The 18,895-nt window shown below is 43.2% G+C and overlaps 1 protein-coding gene across 1 annotated transcript; it reads right to left on the bottom strand.

The window, feature by feature from the left end:
• Positions 1 to 201: 201 nt before the first annotated feature.
• On the bottom strand, positions 202 to 18,058 carry dvl2 (dishevelled segment polarity protein 2). The gene is made up of 15 exons (XM_069707649.1): positions 17,453 to 18,058; positions 12,947 to 13,016; positions 10,037 to 10,191; positions 7,079 to 7,188; positions 6,709 to 6,838; positions 6,477 to 6,567; positions 6,296 to 6,365; positions 5,959 to 6,098; positions 5,688 to 5,764; positions 5,521 to 5,588; positions 5,301 to 5,435; positions 4,438 to 4,569; positions 3,399 to 3,575; positions 2,725 to 2,949; positions 202 to 1,895 (listed from the first exon to the last, which is right to left on the bottom strand). The coding sequence occupies exons 1-15, from the start codon at positions 17,611 to 17,613 to the stop codon at positions 1,333 to 1,335; spliced, it is 2,304 nt and encodes a 767-aa protein (XP_069563750.1). The 5' UTR covers positions 17,614 to 18,058; the 3' UTR covers positions 202 to 1,332.
• Between the last annotated feature and the right edge of the window lie 837 nt (positions 18,059 to 18,895).

The raw sequence follows: 18,895 nt of genomic DNA, 5'->3' as shown, positions 1-18,895 counted from the left end.
AAGACGTCTTTTGGATCATTAAAAAACTAAATTTATGCAAACTAAAATCCAGATATCTACAGCATATCAAAACCAGCCTACAGTATGTGCAATATGTTTGGTACGCAGTCTGATTCTGAGTCAAAGATATTTAGCAGGTTTTATGACAAAGTTCATGTCCTTCTTTTAAATCCCCTGTTAAAATAATTATAAGTCTGAACAGTAAAGTAAGTATCAAATTTATTCTCAAATACACAAGCAAAGGTGGCAATATGAAATCAAACAACGTGACACTGACAATGTCATTCTTCTTGAAATGTTGACTCTTCATTTAGCACCTTAATAGTTGGGTTATACATGATTTATATAGTCACTCATACAAAAATGAAACGGGTGAATAATGCGAGTCAGTAACATAAAAATAAGCGTGGACAGCCGGGGCATTTTGGATCAGTTACTTAAGATACACACTGCGTGTAATCAAAAAGTACCGCTTTCAGCATCGTCTCGTTTCACCGACTAATAACACAAGTACCATCGAGCCTCGACGCTCTCACACCGAAGACTCCTCACAACAAACGTTATTTGATGACTAGGCCTAGACAGTGATTACTAAACTCAAGTCCCCCTGACATTTTTTTGGACCTATTTTTCTTTTTCACATTAGAGCTCGCTGTGTTGTTGCATTTACATAGAAGTAGTAGATATATACAGAGAAGTTCATTGTCAAACAATGCTGGAACAAAGTGTTATGCACGTTATGTACCTGGAGTTTGAAAACGTCTAAGAGCGGAAAGCGTAAAGCACTCGATATACTCGTGTGCTACCAAATGAGTCTGACATGATAGTCCAGATATATATATAAATATATATATATATATGCAGGATTGTATCCTTTTCAAGTACACAGTGTACCTGGCACCCTCTAGTGTTAAACTGCGGACTGTAAGGTTCCTGGATAGGCAGCTATGAGACGAGTTTTGCAGATCTGCTTAGAGGATTGCAGAGTGCAGCTCTGACTCTAAATATTCTACTGAGAGTTTTTTTTTTTTTTTTTTTTGAGGAAAACAAACAAGCTCGCTACTGAGAGAATGAATTTGAACCAGTCTTTCGAACCGTTACGTTATGGATTTCCATAATAGAAACTACACTTTGTTGACACAACTGAGTCAGACCGTGTTTGAATTTTGTCTCGTTTTTCTTTGTCATTTTAAACCCTGTTTCACCAAATTTGTAACAAGTGCTCTCAATCCAATGGGCACCTGTGAGCTCAACGAGCTACCACCAGATCCTCGTCAAAACAGCCGGGAACCGTACACTAACTTCACATGAATGGTCAACGGGGCAGCGACACTACATGACATCCACGAAGAACTCGCTGGGGTTGCCCATGGCCAGGTGGAACGACTGGCGCGACGCAGTCAGCTCTGGGGGTACGGAGCCCAGGTCGCGAGTGGGCGGAGCGCCGGGTGGCCCCCCCGGGGTGGAGGAGGGGGGCAGGGGTAGCGCCGGGTGCATGGGGACTGTGGGTAGCTGCTGCGTGTGTGTGAGGGCGTGAGCGGTTGCCATGGCTGCGTGTGGGTGCTGGGGTACCATCATCACCATCATGGGGTTGTAGGGCAGGATGCCCGGCGGGTAGGGAGACATGTGGGGGGGTTGGGGCATGCGGTGGTGATGCGAGCGCTGCGACGAGGCGTGGCTGTGCTCGCTGGGGGCGGCCGACCCGTGGCCGCGCCTCAGGCTGCTGCGGGTGGAGTATTCTGATTCGCTGCCGCTGCCGGAGCGTGAGTCAGCCCCGCCGGCTTCTCCGCCCCCGCCGGCGGGGGATTTCTCTCCTCCGCCCACGGTGCTGCCAGGACCTTTACTGGTGCGACGCCGCTCCCCCTCGCTTCTCGTCGATCCACTGCTTCGGCTCCCTGGGGGCAGGAAGGCAAGAAAATGACGTTACACAAGATGTGAACGAGTCTGAGCACTCTGGGTGGAAGTTACACAACCTTTGTCCTGCTCAGCCAGACAGATGAGCTGAAAGAGCTGACAGGAAACTAGCTCATCGGTGGGTAGTGTTCAGCTCAATCATACATGCTACCTTACAGTCCCTCACTTTCCATTACACAGCACTGTGTTTAAAGACAGTGTGTTTAAAGTGTTTAAAAACGGTTTCCCATTTTTTTTTTCCACACAGGTGCACATGTAAAAAAAAAAAAAGAGCTCTAAAACTCTTCAAATAAATGCTAAACCTCATCCGTTTATATTCCTAAAAGACGATAGGTAGTCATCCTTTCCAAAACATCCAAAGATGGCTTACTTTTACAAAGGGTTTAATTTTACAGCAACGTCGCTTTTGACAGTCGATTCTCAAGTCTCAAGATGTCGTAGCTTCTCTAAAGCAGTCTGAACAATACATTGAATTATAGTTCAACATGTGAAGCATGTGGAGCTCCCCGTTTTTTTACAATATTGGTAACACTGGTGGTCAGACTTGGAGAAATGTTGTATACACAGAATCCATCTTTTTTTTGTAACATAAATCTTCAAAGAAATTTTACTTTTATGCTTTTTCGACATTAAAACTGTGTTATATTGCACAAAGGACGTGTTTTATTCTCAATACTTCTAGCCACGATTGCGCCGTTTCCATAGAGGTGGAGGACTTTCTGGTGTAATGACAAATGAGCCCGTAGTGAGTAGAAACCTTCCAGAAATGGGTAAATACATGACCTGCAGTTAGCGGGGTTGCGCGCTCACCTTCGCTGTGCTGGCTGCCGGTGCTGCCGGGGGCGTAGCTGTAGCTGGTGAGCTCGTGGTACGGAGGCGGCTGGCTGGGATAGGGGTGTGTGGGGTAGGGCTGATAGGGGAAGGTGTGCATCATGGGCCACGGGGAGGCCCCAGGCAGAGGCAGGGGGGCCAAGGTGTCCTGGTCTGAGGCCCCGCTGGAGCCGTCATTGTCATTCAGGGACAGATTGGCCATGTCTGAATGGGAGGAGACGATGACACATTTAAACATGTGGTAGTACTTCTGAAGATTAAAAAAAAAAAAAAAAAAGCTTCATCAAGATCTATAACCGACATACAATTGTGTTTATTTTTGGATCAAATCCATCTTCAAATGTTACAAACCAGGAAAGAGCCACTGCACGCACGAACATGACAACAACTGAACCTGTAGCAGCTGCTGCAGCTTGTGGACGGCATGTTGGTTTTCTCTGCTTGTTATTACGTGCTCTCTGGAGATTCCAAGTTTAGCGATGGCATGACATTAAAGAAATCTTGCCATAACTCAAATGTCACATGTTTGACCCCCGACAACCAGCAGTGTTGTCCACAAGAGGCCTGTGTGCTAAATGTGATTAAGCACAACATCCAGCCGGCTGATGCGAGTCGGCTTTTGATGTCGGGGGGGGGGTTCCCAGTAAACTCACAGTTCTCGCAGTCGCTCAAGTCTCCGAATACGTAGTAGCACTGTTCGGAGAAGGTGATCTTGTTGACGGTGTGTCGGATGAAGCCGGCCTTCAGCAGGTTGCTGGCGTACTTGCGGGCTTCACGGCGGTCCTGGAATCCCTCGATGTGGTGGAACAGCCACTCCACTACGTCCGAGCCTGGTGACGGGTGCAGAGACAAAGACGGGGGAGCTAAGACACAAGTTTTATTCATCCCAGAGAAATCTGTGCCGAAGATGCCAAGCAGGCATACTGTTTATACATGTTCTGTATTGTAGGAAAAAAAAACACAAGCACAGGATTACTGTGGGGAAAAAAAAAGATGCATCCTTGTGCATCATAAGCACGTGTGCAAGCAGCAGGTAAGATGAAAACAGTAGAAATAGGAGTGATCAAAATTAGACGGGAATTCTTGTACTTTAAATTTAGTGCAATTACAACAGCGGCGAGCAACCAATGCACCAAATGTTCCACAAACTGGTATACATTTGTGGTAAGCAGGATATAAAATCCACCGGTTTAATCAAGTAGTAAAAGAGCAACTCAGAATCAAGTGTAAAAAGCTAGGATAATTATTTATAAAGTGTGAATTAAGTCAGTTATCATTAAGATACAAATACAACTTCGATATCTTCAAAAGAAAAGTAGCAGCATTACAAATTTTAACAAACTGCAGCCTCAAATTGACTGAACTGAATTAACACCTCTGTCTGAATGCAGCTGGATCTTTCAGAAAAAAACAAACATTACATTTTCATTTTAAAAAGCACAATTTGGCCAAACATGCAGTTTCACATAATTATTCCTTGTGATTCAGTTGCAGGTGATTCCAATCTAACACATGTTTTCATTCAAACCAGGCATTCACGTTTGTACGTTTTTTTTTCCTCCCACAAGTCACACGGTTTTAATTCTGCGAACATAATGGCCGCCCTTGTAAAGTCCTGCGAGGCACAGAAAGTTCATGAAACAAATGCAGTCGAGTTTTGTCTCTCTTTTTTCCCCTTTTTCTTTGTCTTACCGAGGAAAGCGTTGGGGATGGTGATTTTGAGCCACATGCGGTCCCGGACCTCCAGACCCGACTCTGGTGAAGCCATGGCCTTGGCGACCGATGCCATGTCAGAGTGCAGTGATAAGTTAAAGTCATCAAAACCTGGAGAGGGAGAGAGAGAGGGAGAGACAGAGAGAGAGCGAGAGAGAGAGAGAGAGAGAGAGAGACAGAGAGAGACAGAGAGAGAGAGAGAGAGCGAGACAGAGAGAGAGAGAGAGAGAGCGAGAGAGAGAGAGAGAGAGAGAGAGAGAGAGAGAGAGAGAGAGAGAGAGAGAGAGAGAGAGAGAGAGAGAGAGAGAGAGAGAGAGAGAGAGAGAGAGAGAGAGAGAGAGAGAGAGAGAGAGAGAGAGAGAGAGAGAGAGAGAGAGAGAGAGAGAGAGAGAGAGAGAGAGAGAGAGAGAGAGAGAGAGAGAGAGAGAGAGAAAGCGAGAGAGAGATGGACGAGCGTTTCAGGAGAGTTTGGGAGGAAGGAGCGCAGATGAAATCAGAACTGGGTCGAAGACAAGACGGCGAGGGGTGGAAGCCCGAAGAGATCAAAGGCAGGAAAGCAGCAGACGTCATTTATCACATAACAGCAGCGACAAAAGGGGGAAAGATGATTCCTGTGCCGATGTCATCAGGAGACAAAGATGGACGGAGACTGAAACAGGATAAAAGATACTTTACAATAATGACCTTCATTCAGGCCTTGAATATCGTCAGCGTGACAAAGAAACCAGATGAGGTTTAAATACAGTTTTTGGTTCTGAAAGCGCTGAGGATAAAGAGGAGAGGCGAATTACAGCGCACAGAGAGTGAGAGGTGATTACGGCGACACCGAAAAAAAGACTCACGTTCAGTCTCGGTGACGGAGGAGGAGGAGGTGATGGTGCTGAGGGAGGAGCTGCCTGGGTAGGGAGGGTAAGCCCCGGTCATAGCCACGGAGTGACTGACCCACGCTGCCGGGTCGATGGGTCGGATCGGTTCATCTGCGCATGTAGGGAAGAAATGAAGAAACTGTTACTGACCCTGACATCGAGCGCGGAGGACGCGTGGCGTCAGCGCTGCACTTACTGCGAGGCAGAGTGAAATAGCCCTGAGGAGAAGGATCCCAGCACTTCGCCACCGTGAGGATGATCGGCCTGCCAGACACGGAGAGAATCGGCGTTCACCGGTTGTGCTCGGACAGCCTGAAAGTTATCGACCCGTAACCTTTAAAAACGATAAAAACAACGACTCACCCTGGCTTGTGTACGATCTCTCTCAGTACTCGCACTGCGTCGTCGTTACTCATGTTCTCAAAGTTGATGTCGTTCACCTTGATGGGACAGTGAAGCGTAAAGAAAAAGATTTTACTTTCAGAGTCAAAAATCGCTAAAATAAACTGCAGCAACATGAAGCTGCTCCTCAAGATGGAAACCTGAATGGATCCTGAAATATGTCGGAAACTAAAACATTTATCTAAACAGTGTTTCACAAAAATGGAAATGAAAACCCATCCTGCCTCCTCACCTGCAGCAGCATGTCACCCGGTTCAATGCGTCCATCTGCGGCCACAGCTCCTCCCTTCATGATGGAGCCGATGTAGATGCCTCCATCCCCCCGTTCATTGCTCTGGCCCACGATGCTGATGCCAAGGAAGTTGTACTTCTCTGTATCGTTGAGGAAGCAGAAAAAAAACACTAAGTAAGTAAACATCTGTTAAAAGAAAAAAAAGTGCAGCCGAGTACTTTACTTTTTACGTCCAGTCTGTTGTTTCTAGATTCCCAAGTTTGATATTTGGCAATGCATTTAATTTGATACAGACTGCTTAAAAAAAAAAACAGAAGTACATGAGGAATGTACAGACCCATGTTGAGCGTGACGGTGATGATGTTCAGCGACATTGTGGAATCTGTCACACTGCTGAAGGAGGAGGCCTGCAAGCAAATATAAAAGTTGGTTACAAACACTTTTTCAAATACTAAGCAGCTAGAAAAAAAAAAAAAAAAAAAAGAACCATAAGAAACTGTAGAATGATGTGTGAGTACCCTCTCCAGACGCGGGGGGCGCTGTTTCCTCCGTCGGCGGTGCCGTTTCAGAAGCCTTGAGGCCGTACTCTGCTCTGTTGCACTGCTGAACCTACGAGTTCAGTGGTTAACAAAAGATGAAAGGTCAGAGGAGGAAAATGACGTTACACACCTCAAACGCGATTTGGATCATCATCATCATCGGACTAAAAGCAGAAGCCAGAACGCTTCCGATGCCGATACCATCTCTCACCTGCTCATGGTGTCGTCGTCCTCGGAGTCACAGAAGCTGGTGGTTTCCAACTCGCTGCTCATCACTGTGCTGGAGCTCTCGTATCCTGCCAGGTGGCGCTCCAGACGACTCTGGCCATTCATTCGAGGCCCTGGGACACCGCAGAAGAAGCCCCGAAGACAAAAGAGAAAAATATTTAACATGAAGTTTCACGTCTGCTCGAGTCAGCGTTGATCTTTTTTTTTTTTTTCTTCCTATAGACAACAAACATTCCTTGACGGTCCCTGATTGTATCATCTCGTGCTCAGCGTTTGGAAGATGGAAGCACGCCAAATCTTGATAGAACACCATAATAGAGTTTTCTTCAGCTTTGTGATGGGCTGCTGCTCACCGTGTTGTTCCAGGTTCTCTCTGTGTCGAGGTCGCTCCCTCCGGAAGGAAACTACAGACTCCGTTTCAGTCTGGTCGTCCAAAGTCTCCACACTGCCTGCAGCATTGGGACTGTAATAATAATAATAATTTAAAAAAAAAAATTTTAAATAATAATTTAAACAAGTACAATTACAGATGGAATTAGAGCATGATGCTTGTCAGTGTTACAAACGTTTGGCATTTTGCACAGACATTTCCTGTCACCAGCAGGATGAGGTGCTTGAGATATTTACCTGCAACAAGCAATTTTCAGCTGCTATATCGGCCGTCAAACGTTTTATTCAGACTCCAGACTGAATGTTACTTTCTCCTTTTTTAACTCTTTGGTTACTCTCAGCCGTGAGGGGTCTTTGCACTTAATGAATAGCTTTGACATAAGATCTGATATTATGATATCACATGACACTGAAGCCAGAAACAGTCTGAAACTGAAACTTTCATCTCCCGTCGCTGTGCGTTAATCCCCAGAGAGGGTCAGATAACCGGCCGCTCAAGTAGAAGTGTCACGGTGGCACTGACGACTGGGAAGATGGAGCCACTTGAATTACACCTAGAAGTTTGGCTTGGTGTGATGACAGAGTATTTTAGTTGGCTGGTTTGGTGCTGGTATAATGTCGTCTAGTCACCTGGACTTCCTTACTAAATATTTGGGAGGGAGGCTGTGGCTCAGTCGGTAGAGTGGGTTGCACACTAATCAGAAGGTTGGTGGTTCAATCCCCAGCTCCTCCTGTCCACATGCCCAAGCATCCTTGAGCAAGACACTGAACCCCAAAAAAATTGTTGTAAGTCGCTTTGGATAAAAGCGTCAGCTAAATGAAATGTAATATATGTAGTCGTCCATATTTTCAGATAAAGGAAAGATTTCTTGTGAGGTCACATATCAAGAATGTATTGAACTCTATAACTCAAATAATGATCATTTGTTTTTCTTTGATTCGGTGTTGGTAAGAGAAATGTATGAAAACAAACGTCAGATTTAGAAAACGTCTGCAGCTTGTTCATGTGTAGAAATCTACTGTCAGTACTCAGTCAATGAATTATAACGACAAAAAGTACAGAGCTGAACAACCCAAATTATACTGGAATTTGTGGCACATTATTATATTGTAGTTTGAGAGTTTTTAGTATTTTTTAACTAACAAGAAATGAGCTTGTTATGGATCCATTAAATTATTTTACTTTTTTAAGAAGCATCACCAATATACACAATGAGAACATTTAAAAGTACAAAAAATATATATATTTGCCAGTGCTCACTGATGAATAAACTGTAGGGACACAGTTTCTGCTTCACCTCAAGTACGGCATTTCTCTGTAGAATATTCATGTGGTTTAACAGGCAGTAAATAGTACATCAATAATACAGTTGCAATAAGGTCATAACGGATGATATATTGGTCCAGTACTCAGTGAGTCATGTTACCAAACTACTGAGAGGAATAAGGAACAGGAGGAACCCAGAGGATCACCCCATCACATCCAGCCCTGGTAACAAACCAAGACTTTACTTCATCAGGCCATCTCAGAGACCCTACAATTTGAAGAATTAGTTTTTAAAAGTTTCCAGAGGGAGCAGTTGTATTGATCCAGCTCCAAAATACAGCATGGAAAGAAACAACTGATTAACTCTCCACTGACTGCAAACCGCACATCTAGGGAGCTAAAAAGAAGCCGTTTAATTTGAAATTGGATTGAAAAACCATCAGGCCGTGCTCCTGAAACCAAACACATCCAAACATTAGACATCATGAGTGCTCTGCAGCCGGGTGTGAACTCCATTTGACCCCTAAACCAAACTTAAAGAGCTCCAGAAAACAAATTTTAAAATAAAAAATTATAGATAGTTGGACACTGCGGGCACTATTTAGATTACAGTTATGGTTTCCTCACATTTTAGCAGAACATGGACACCACAGACAGATGTAAAAGATGAGAGAATTTCTTCATTATGTGTTTTCACACTCTGTAAAGCCGTCTTAATCACCACTTTGAGGTCACAGTCACATGACAACATATAATACGTGACAGATGTCGCTCTTAGTAACAAACTCAAGAGAATCATCACCCGACTCTTCGGATAACTTTAAGCTTAAGAGTTTTAAAGCCTCCATCAGCTCGTTCTTTGGGGGTTTTTTAGCTAAAAAAAACTTGGGTTCAGTCTCAAGCCGCTCATCATTTCAACCCAAGTTCTGATAAATACACTGTACAACACCAGCACAGCATCAACAGCAAACAAAGTCAGGCTGCAGAGCGTTTAAGCAGCTAAATTCAATTCAATTTCATGTTGAGTGTAAAATCCCCACGCAGCAAAGAAACAAATACCAAAACCCACATTAAAACCATTCTCTCGTTACAACAGGATGCTTTTCAAAAAGTTGGGGGGACATCTTGATGTAAAAGAATTACAATAGCAAGTAAAAAAATGCATCGGTTAATTTGTCAGGATTGTGCTGAGACAGGATGAAGACACTGTAGGAGCTGGTGGAGACCAAAATAGAGCTAAACAAAGACTTACATTTTATTAGTCTGAATGAATGCTCATGTTGCTGATGATGTTTTCCATATTAATATATGTTGCGTTACAGCTGGCTGCACCGTCCCCGTTTAGCTAAAACTAAACAACAATGATTTCAGCTGTAACGATCTGTGTACAGTGGACTTGTTAGTGTTGAAAGTCTTTTCCCAGACTCTGGCCATATTAACAACAAGGGCGGCTCCAGCTGAGATCAGTTTCAAATGAGCTGCAGTATTCTTGCAGGAACTCGATACCAGGACTGTGAGATATTCAGGAAAAGATACCGTTTCTATATTAAAGCCGTGTTGAGTTTTAAGGATTGAGAAGGTTTTCGAGATGTTAAGCAACTATACAGCTGAGTAAATGTTTCACAGTGTGTGTGTGTGTGTGTGTTTTTCTTACTGGAAGGAGGGCGGTCTGGAGTCCCCGATGCCCCCGGTCCTCTCTGCAGGTGGGGGTGGCAGGGGCGGAGGAGGGGGTGAAGGCTGGGTAGTCGTTTCCACAGGGGGGACCACAGCCACTGGAGGCTCTGCTGCTGGAGTGTCTGAAGATACCAACTGATAAAAGAGGAGGCAAAAAAATAAATAAATAACAAAATCACATTCAGAGACAAAATGTGACAAGAATCCGAGGTTCAAAGAAGCAAGTGAAATATGTGGAGTGGAGAGAAACTGGCACAAAACAAGTGGTAAATATTGAGAAAGGAAAGGGTGAGAAAAAAAAAAAGAGGAATGAAAAGAGGTGGAGGAAAAACGGGTAAGATGTCAATTTCTTTGACACACGAACACTGTAGTCTTTTCAGATGAAAGTCTCAAGGGCAAACTGAAACACTATCCGACACTTAACCTGTCTCTCTTCATTATATAACAAAAGTACACACACACACACACACACACACACACACACACACACACACACACACACACACACACACACACACACAATTAGAATTAATGCCACACAGCTTCCAATTACATAAAATGAAGGGAATGAGAGAAAAATATGGGTGTCAAAGAAAAAAAAAAAATCGTAGTATTAATACTAGAAATATTCAAATGCAGGTATTTCAAATGTTTAAAAATCACTGCAGATGACTTGGAAATGCCCCCACACACGTTTTCATACTACACATCCTGTTCAGTTTCTATAGTTTTGTGTATTTGGTGCCTTCGATGAGTTCAGATAAACAAGCCTTTCATTTCCTTCTCAAATAATGCAACCAAATGGAGTCGGTGCAGACTGACGTTGACCCTCTGCTCTCCGCACTAATGGCTGTGCGACTGTGAAACACTCGTCTTCTGGGATCTCTTCATCCGTCTCGGCGTGCAGATCACATATCAGTCCCTCTGGTCTCTGAGCTTTGTCCCTCCCCTCCCTTCCCCTCCCTCCTCGCTTTTAATGTCTCCTTTCGTTCTTATGCACTTAACAGATGCTTCGGCCTCAAACCTGCTTTATCTGGGCCACGTCCCCATCGATTCACATGTAACCTGCAGGGTGGGGTGCAACAACTGGGCCTTCTACTCCACAAATGGAAAGTATGAAAACTGTATCTGGCAAGTCGCTGTACAGTAACGGCTAACAAGCTCAGCGGTGCAGAGCTCGGCTCATAAAAGACAGAAACATTTGCTTTTTTTTCGGGTTTATTCAGCAAACCGAAAGCCCTTTTTTTTTTTTGCCTCCACTCGTTACAAAACAAAATCATTGTTATGACGTGTAGATTTCTTAGTTTACGTCACGTTTCTGCAGAACTTTTAAACAGCTTTCACACGGCTGAGCATACAGTGCAGACTTGGGTCGTGCTTACTCTTAAAACAGAATATAAAAACTCTGGCTATACACTCAGGGTCCACTTTACTGTGTACATCTGTACAGACTCAGTCAATATCACAGTTCTGCTGTAAATTCGACCTTTATAATTGACAATGTATAAATTCAATAATATATGTATTATTGAAGATGTAGTTAAAGGTGGTTGTTGTGGACTACATTACTTCGTTGGCAGTTTAATATCCATAAACCACATTTAAATCAACAGCAACACCCCTCTGTAAAATGCCGATCAACAAAAAGAACATTACAACCATCGTGGTGGAAGATGGGAGTTATTGCACCACAGCTGCAGCACACTGCATCAGTTTGAGCTCCGGCGTACCTAATAAACCGAGTCCATATTCACTGATTGTATATTGAAAGGTGTTTCTAATCTTTTGTCCTTCCCATTTACAGGCGAGGGGGTGGGTAGAATATTTGGTGATACACAACGCAATCATTACAGCGCTGCCGTAAAATCCATTTTTATGACGCCTGCGGTCTTCTGACACCATCAAGGAGGTGTTAATTCAATCATGTTTTAATACTATGCTCATAGATAGTGGTGATGTTGCACTGGGCTGCATTACTGCACTATATTTTGAGTATAACGTTCACCCATCCAGCTGTGGAAGCGCCTTGCTGTTATTTTTTACCGGTTTATAGTCGCTGCCTTTTAGCATGCAAACAGTCGTGACAATTAATCCAAATTCCCAAATAAAAGTATAATAACTGAAGATGCAAAACGCTTTTCTAAATCCTTTCACAGAGAATTAAAGAAACGGATGAGCTTAACTGCAACCGCAGGGATATTTTTTATATCTGGAGAAATTCAAAAAACAGGTTATGAATTTAAAACGAGAAGAGAAAAAGTATCAGTAAGGATAAAGATAATATGCTTGAATCGAGTAAGCGGAACATTTTAACATTTTACAGTGTAGCTGTACAACTGGTGCCTGGTGTCGGCTACAGTGACTCAGCCCGCTGAAAAAGCTCCAAGGAGATTTTTTTCATACATCTGCCGAGTCTGTTTCCTCTTGTCTTAACCTGGCCGGACGGTCAGTCTGCCTCAGGTTTCCCACTCTTTTCTACAGATTATTTCCAAGATGTTTTTTGCCAAACAACAAGCCCGAACCGGATCTGTCTGCACGGCCTCTGATGTCTCAATATGATGAACAATTATACAAAGTTAATGAAATTTAATTACTTCACTTTATTGCTGCTTGTTAGACAGGATCGTTAGTCTGAGGTAAGTCTGGAGGAATGAACAGGAAAAGGAAAAGAGGTTTCTGAGAACTGCCTCTGGCGGATACTGTTGGCTGACTTCAGACGTAAAAGCCGAGCCCAGATATTTTCAAACGAACTTCGGGAGGAAATGATTGAAATTTGGATATTTTTCAATGTAGAACAATGGTCACCAGAGAAATCTGCATAGTTGCCACTCCTGTTTTTTTTCGTTTTTTTTCTTTATAATAAATAGGCAACAGGTTTATTATTTCTTACCCATGACACCACTCGGCCGTTGAAACATGGCAACTTGGCACTGTCGTCGGAAATCTCCTCCTTCACCACCCTAAAAAAAAAGAAAAAAGACAGAGAGTGAGATTTAGGAGGCATAAATAGTTCTGCCTTCATAACATAACGGCGCGGTCCATGGCATCAGAGTGGTATACCGAGACTTTAGTCTAGCCGTAAAGAGAAACAGTGAAAGTGCAGGGGAATTAAATAGTTTACATTACTGACACATTACTTAAAATATGTGATCTCTGCTCCACACAGCTGGCTTTAGTGGTTTTAATGGAGCGATACTCGGTATGCAAAAATATCTGTTCAGTCACTGATCCGTTGGCGAGTGAAGTGACACAATGGTGGCTGAGCCTTTCCCGGGTAAAAATCACAAGTTGCAGGAGTAGTTGTTTTGGCAGAGATGGTAGGCGGAGCTAAAGCAACACACTGGCTCTGCAGCGGCGTAGCTGACTGATGTCACACAGGTGACACCGCTCGGATCTCTGGGAAGGGAAATCCAAAAAGCTGCAATTATCAACGCAGGTGGCGCAAAAGAAAAAAGGAAACGGAGCTCTCTGAGATTGTTATGACCAATCAAAGAACTTCATCTGATACCATTGACTTCAAATTTGCCGTTTTGGCCTCATATAGCTGAGATATTACAGTAATTGCTACCATGGTAAGCGATAGTGCAGAAAAATCTCATCACCCGATACTTAGGGCTCATTCGTTTGGCATTTCAACCTTTTTACACATCTTATTTTTCTATTAAGTGCGGGAACCTCCAAAAGTTAAAAGTTAGTCTTCGTGGCTTCAGTTCCCTGCGTGGGAATCAAGCTGATTCACTGCGGTTTAACTGAACATTAACAGCAACCATTCACTCATTAAGCCTCAGTTCACCTTGATCAAAAAGTAAATTAAAGAACCATTATATCACCGTGAAGGCCATGAATCTACAACAACCAACAAGACTAATTTGTTTCCTCCAGCAAGTAAGTGCCACGATGGAATTGTTTTTTTCCATCACAACAATGAGCTAAAACACACACACAGACCTTTTACTGCCTTTGTGCCTCCTTGCAAATTACACAACCAGGTCGACTCGACATGCACTCTAATCCAATATATATATATAAATAACAGCTTCTTCCGAAGCCGAAGCTCTTGGAAGACGACACATCCATCTGGCAGCTCTTCTCTCCTCTAGTCTCATCCTGCAGGCTTTTCAGGAAGGCAAACATTCAGCTTCAGCTGTGTGTCCCCCTCCTCCCCCCAGCAGAGCACACATTAATACAGTAGTTGTTGGGGTTTTTTTTGCGACAAGGCTTTGTACCAGTGCCTTACAATAGAGGACACTTGTGTGCTCCAATCCTTCAGAAGTTTTATTTTTCCAGCTTCGTGTGAGTCTTCCTGTGCGTGTGAGACTTGGTCAGGCTCCGCTGGGCTTTAGTAAGCAGCTGTTGAGAGCTGGTTTTGTGGCCGAGTGTCAGCGTACGGGCCAGATTGTTGTGGGCACTGGTGTGGATCTGCCGCGGGAAGCCGTAGCTTTGGAGAGCCGTGTGCATGTGGCTACTGACTGTTAGTTAGCAAACAAACTTTTCCTCTGTCCCATTTATTTAAACTTTCTTTCATGCTGCGAGAGAGAGACACGGCAGATGGGATCACCTTCTCCCGGCAGTATTATTGCCTTCGTTCCTCTCCCCTCCAAACAAACAAAGTGACCACAGTCTTTTCACACACACACTCTAAAATACCTCGAATAATGCACAAACAACCCCGACATATGCCGAGCCCTGCCGGACAAACCTAAAACCTTAAGCTTCCCCTCCCCACCTCCCATTCTTCTAGTCCCTTGCTGCCATTAAATTCCTCACACTCGACACAGCATCGCTTTTCTAACAATTAATCTTCCTGAAACGGCTCCCTGATCCCCTCTAAGAGCACATGTAGACAGCAGACTATCCAGTAACTCTGAGCAAACACCACCCTATTCTTTCTCCCCTTTCTTCTCCCTGTAGACACCCAAGCAAATGGCCTCCGTCCAGCCCCAGGTTCCCAGCACCGGCCCCGGCCTGCTCTGCTCCGTGGATCTCCCCCTCCGCCACACACAGGGCTCCGGCCCGACAGCTGGCCTCGAACCAGGGCAAATGAAAACACACACTAATACACACTCCTCTCCTGGGTCGCAGAGGAGGGGGAAAACGGCCCTGCTTTGATTGGACAGCTGACTCGAAGCTATGTTTGAAATTTTTTTTTCATCTGAACTCAGTTGGAGATATTCAAATGAGGGAGTGCGAGGCCAGACGCTGCAATTTACCTTAAGGACAGGGTTTTTCCTTCGCTGAACGCTCTTTGAAAGACTTGTCCTTGCTCTGCAGAGAGAGTTTGGAGTGGATGCCTTGTTTGAGGACTTTTTGACTTCGGGGGAAAAAAAAAAAGTAACTTTGTGTGCTCACTTACAAGCACAGAGAGTCTAAACATAATCATGCGGCGTCCACTTACACGGGAACAAGCTCCTAATTTGACAGCAAACTTGGAAATAACACCAGTAAAGTCCAGTTAAGTTAAAATAATTGATGGACACCATTATGCTGTAAAAAAAAAGGCCTCTAATGATCTAACTGTGTCCATAAAGATTGCAGATATTAACTTTCCACAGTAATTATGTGTACACACACTCAGTTGGCAGCATATCAAGTACATCTACCTAGAACTAACTCCGTTTAAAGCAACAGCCAAGCAATAAATCCTCATATTGTGAAGTTCATAATGTTCAGTTTTTGTTAAAACAGCTTCAACTTTGTGGTCATGTCGGAGGCCAGTTTGCGGTGGTTTTGAATTGTGTCGTATACACCGAGACCTTCTATTTAAACAATATTAAAGCTTAAAGGATCAGTAAACAAGTCGATCGTTGACTCGTCATTTACTTTTGTTTTTTTACTAAACCTACAAACACTCCCAGGTTTCAGCTTTTCCACAGTGGGGGATGCTTTTCCTCTGTAATTCAATTGTGAATTGAATATTTGGACTGATGCCTGAGCAAAACAAGAAAATATTTTTCCACGTGACATTTAACCATCATACAAATGTGTCTGAAATACACGGGGCCAGACATCTAACAGGCCGTGTAGTTAAGACCACCAGCATCCTTTGTCGTGATATTAAATAACATCATGCAAACAGATCACTTCCTTTGTAAAGCTGCGTTTTTACTTGAATATTACCTGTAATGATCAAAAGTGACACTCCAAATGTATTAACTATTCATTTCATCTTCCCAACACCATTACCCAACCTTTTTTTTTTTCTCCCCACAAAATATATCTCCGTTATTGGTTTTCGCTGCAGTTAATATTCATATTGTCTGCATTTGAGAGGCGGCCTGAGCCGAGCAGCTCAGCTCAGGCCCAATGAAAAGCCATGTCATCCATTTCATCTTGGTGTCGGGGAGGGGGGGTAGATATGGCAGCTCCGTTGGCACCGATGGTGCCAAGAAAAGAGGCACGTAAAGCCCGGCTTTAATACTCATCCAAGACTACAATGCATTTAACAGAAGCCTTAAGGGTCTCGCTGGGTGAATAAACCACAAACATGCAATCCTCTGCAGGAAAATGCAAGGCAGCCACACAGCAAAAAAAAAAAAAAAAAAAAAAAAAAAGATTAATTGATAGTGGAGAGGAGACAGCTCTTTCTCTCTTTCTGGAGGAGCCCGGGGTTGGGAGAAAAGGGGAGAGAGGAAGCTAGTGAATGAAAGAGTGGCTGGCAGGCCAAAGTGTTAAAGAGGGGAGACAAAACCCTGGCTTCAGTCCCGAAAGAGAGAAAAGGCGAGATTTCACCAGATGATGGACTGAAGGAGGGAGGGAGGGAGGGATGAGGATTAGGGCAAAAGAAAGGCAGTAGGGACAGGGAATGCCTCCCATTGTAATGATGATGTTTTCTGAGAAATGTCCCAGCCTACAGACCCTTAGTATTTATAGAACCACTTGGATATTCATCACCAGGCTTTACACATCTCTGCAGTTTCTTATTAAGGATGTGCTGGTTGAATAGCTGGCTCCTTCCATGTTGATTCACTTTCTACCATTAACTTATTATATATATATATATATATATATATATATATCTGTACTGACAACAAGTCACAAGATAGGACCGCATGAGTTTTGGACACGCAGTCATAAAAAGGTGGCTTTTTTTTTTTTTTCTTTCTCCAAACAAATCAAGTAGTTTTGGTGTTAAAAATTTCCCCTCGGGGATTAATAAAGTATATACCTCCCTACCTACCTAACTTTACCCTCGTGGTAACTTTCTGTCCCTCCATATTGGCACAATAAAGCATCGCTTTCTAACTTTTTTTTTTTCCTCCACATTCATAGTCCCGTTTTAACTATTTAGATAACTTTTTTTTTGTTTTTTTTGCATGCAAACCAACACAGCTGTCCTCTGCTAAAAGAAAAAAAAAAACCAAAAGAAAACAAAACAAAACAAATCACTGCAGCTCACCCGAAGTCTTGGTCCATAGACTTAAAGAAGAATTTGTAGTTCGGCTTGTTCAAGACCTGTTTAAAATCCAGCAAAGTGATATTTTCGGCAGCAATTGGTATCTTCACCAAATACGGCGTCTCCTCTTCGTCGATATGATAAATTATTTTGGTTTCCGCCATGTCTTGCGTTTTGCTCTTATTGCCTCCCCCGAAGAAACTCTTTGAGGTTTCCCCCAAAAAAACCCAGAAACAAGAGTCCGAGGCGAGGCAGCGTTAACTTTGTTGGGTGGTTAGCTCGCGGCCGTAGCTGCTAGGTGGCTAACGAGACGGCAGAGGTGAAACGATGATGGCCACTGAGATTTTTTTTTTTTTTTTTTTTTTTTTTTTTTTTTTTTTTTAGTCCCGAGCCAGAGGACGTAAAGCGTTAAAACAAAAAAACAAAAAAAAAACACAAAAAAAAAAAAAAAAAAGAAAGAAACCCTGCTCGAAAGCCTCTCCGGCTTCACGAAAGGATCAACTCGCGCTCCCCCATGTTACCTACCGAGGGACACACACACACACACACACACAACAAAAAAACCCGACGGGACACGCTGCATTCAACACGACCGAAGTACCGACAACTTTTCCCCCAACAAAAACATACTGGGGAGGGGAGGTGGGGGAGGGAGGAGGGAGGGAGGTGGGGGGGTCTGAAAACTTTTCACCACTTGTTGCGAGCCAACGCGGCGTGTGACGTCACCACGCACACACAACCCCCCCCCCCCCACCCCTTCTTGTTTACGTAAAGCCTCGCAGCCAGGCCCCCCCGCAGCCCTCACTGTTTTTATACGAGGCTGCGTAAATAACATGAAGCAGGTTTTATTTATTTATTTATTTATTATTGTTTTTATGATGTTATTTGACGTGCTTTTTTATTTTGTTTTATTTTGTTTTGCATGTGATTAGTTGATACAGGGTCGAAGCACTAACATTTACATGATTGACGGATGAATAAAGTGAAACTTGAATCTTTAGCAGATGAAATGCAGAGATGGAATTTAACTCATCTAATTGAACTAATTTATATGCTCTTCTAAATTGAAAAATAAAAATAAAAAAGCGTGTTCCTGACTTCGTTTCATTGTTATGGGTATTATTCTGAATTAAAACTGAATTAAAACTGTGTTTTCCCCAAATTACAACAAATAAGCGCTCAATTTGTTTATTTATCCAGCGCTCCTCTGGCCCAAGGGCGAAGAACAAACTATGAATGTGTGCATGCATTTTTATATTCCTATTTCTGTGTTTATAATTTGACTGTGCAGTTGTCCTGATTCACATCTGTTCAGTACCTCTAATCTGATTCAGTGTGGTTTGCCAGGTGTATCTAATACACAAGCTTTATTAAAAGTTTTATTTATTTATTTATTAAGCTTTATTAAAAGCCATTTTTTAATAAAGAAAGAAGTACAACCCACAC

The sequence above is a fragment of the Brachyistius frenatus genome, unplaced genomic scaffold (assembly GCF_029030835.1).
Source record: "Brachyistius frenatus isolate BFR_SWC_R1_liver_20210118 unplaced genomic scaffold, ASM2903083v1 Contig_70, whole genome shotgun sequence".
Taxonomy (NCBI): Eukaryota; Metazoa; Chordata; class Actinopteri; family Embiotocidae; genus Brachyistius; species Brachyistius frenatus.
Note: the sequence above shows the minus strand (reverse complement) of the source record. Positions and strands in the feature narration are given on the sequence as shown.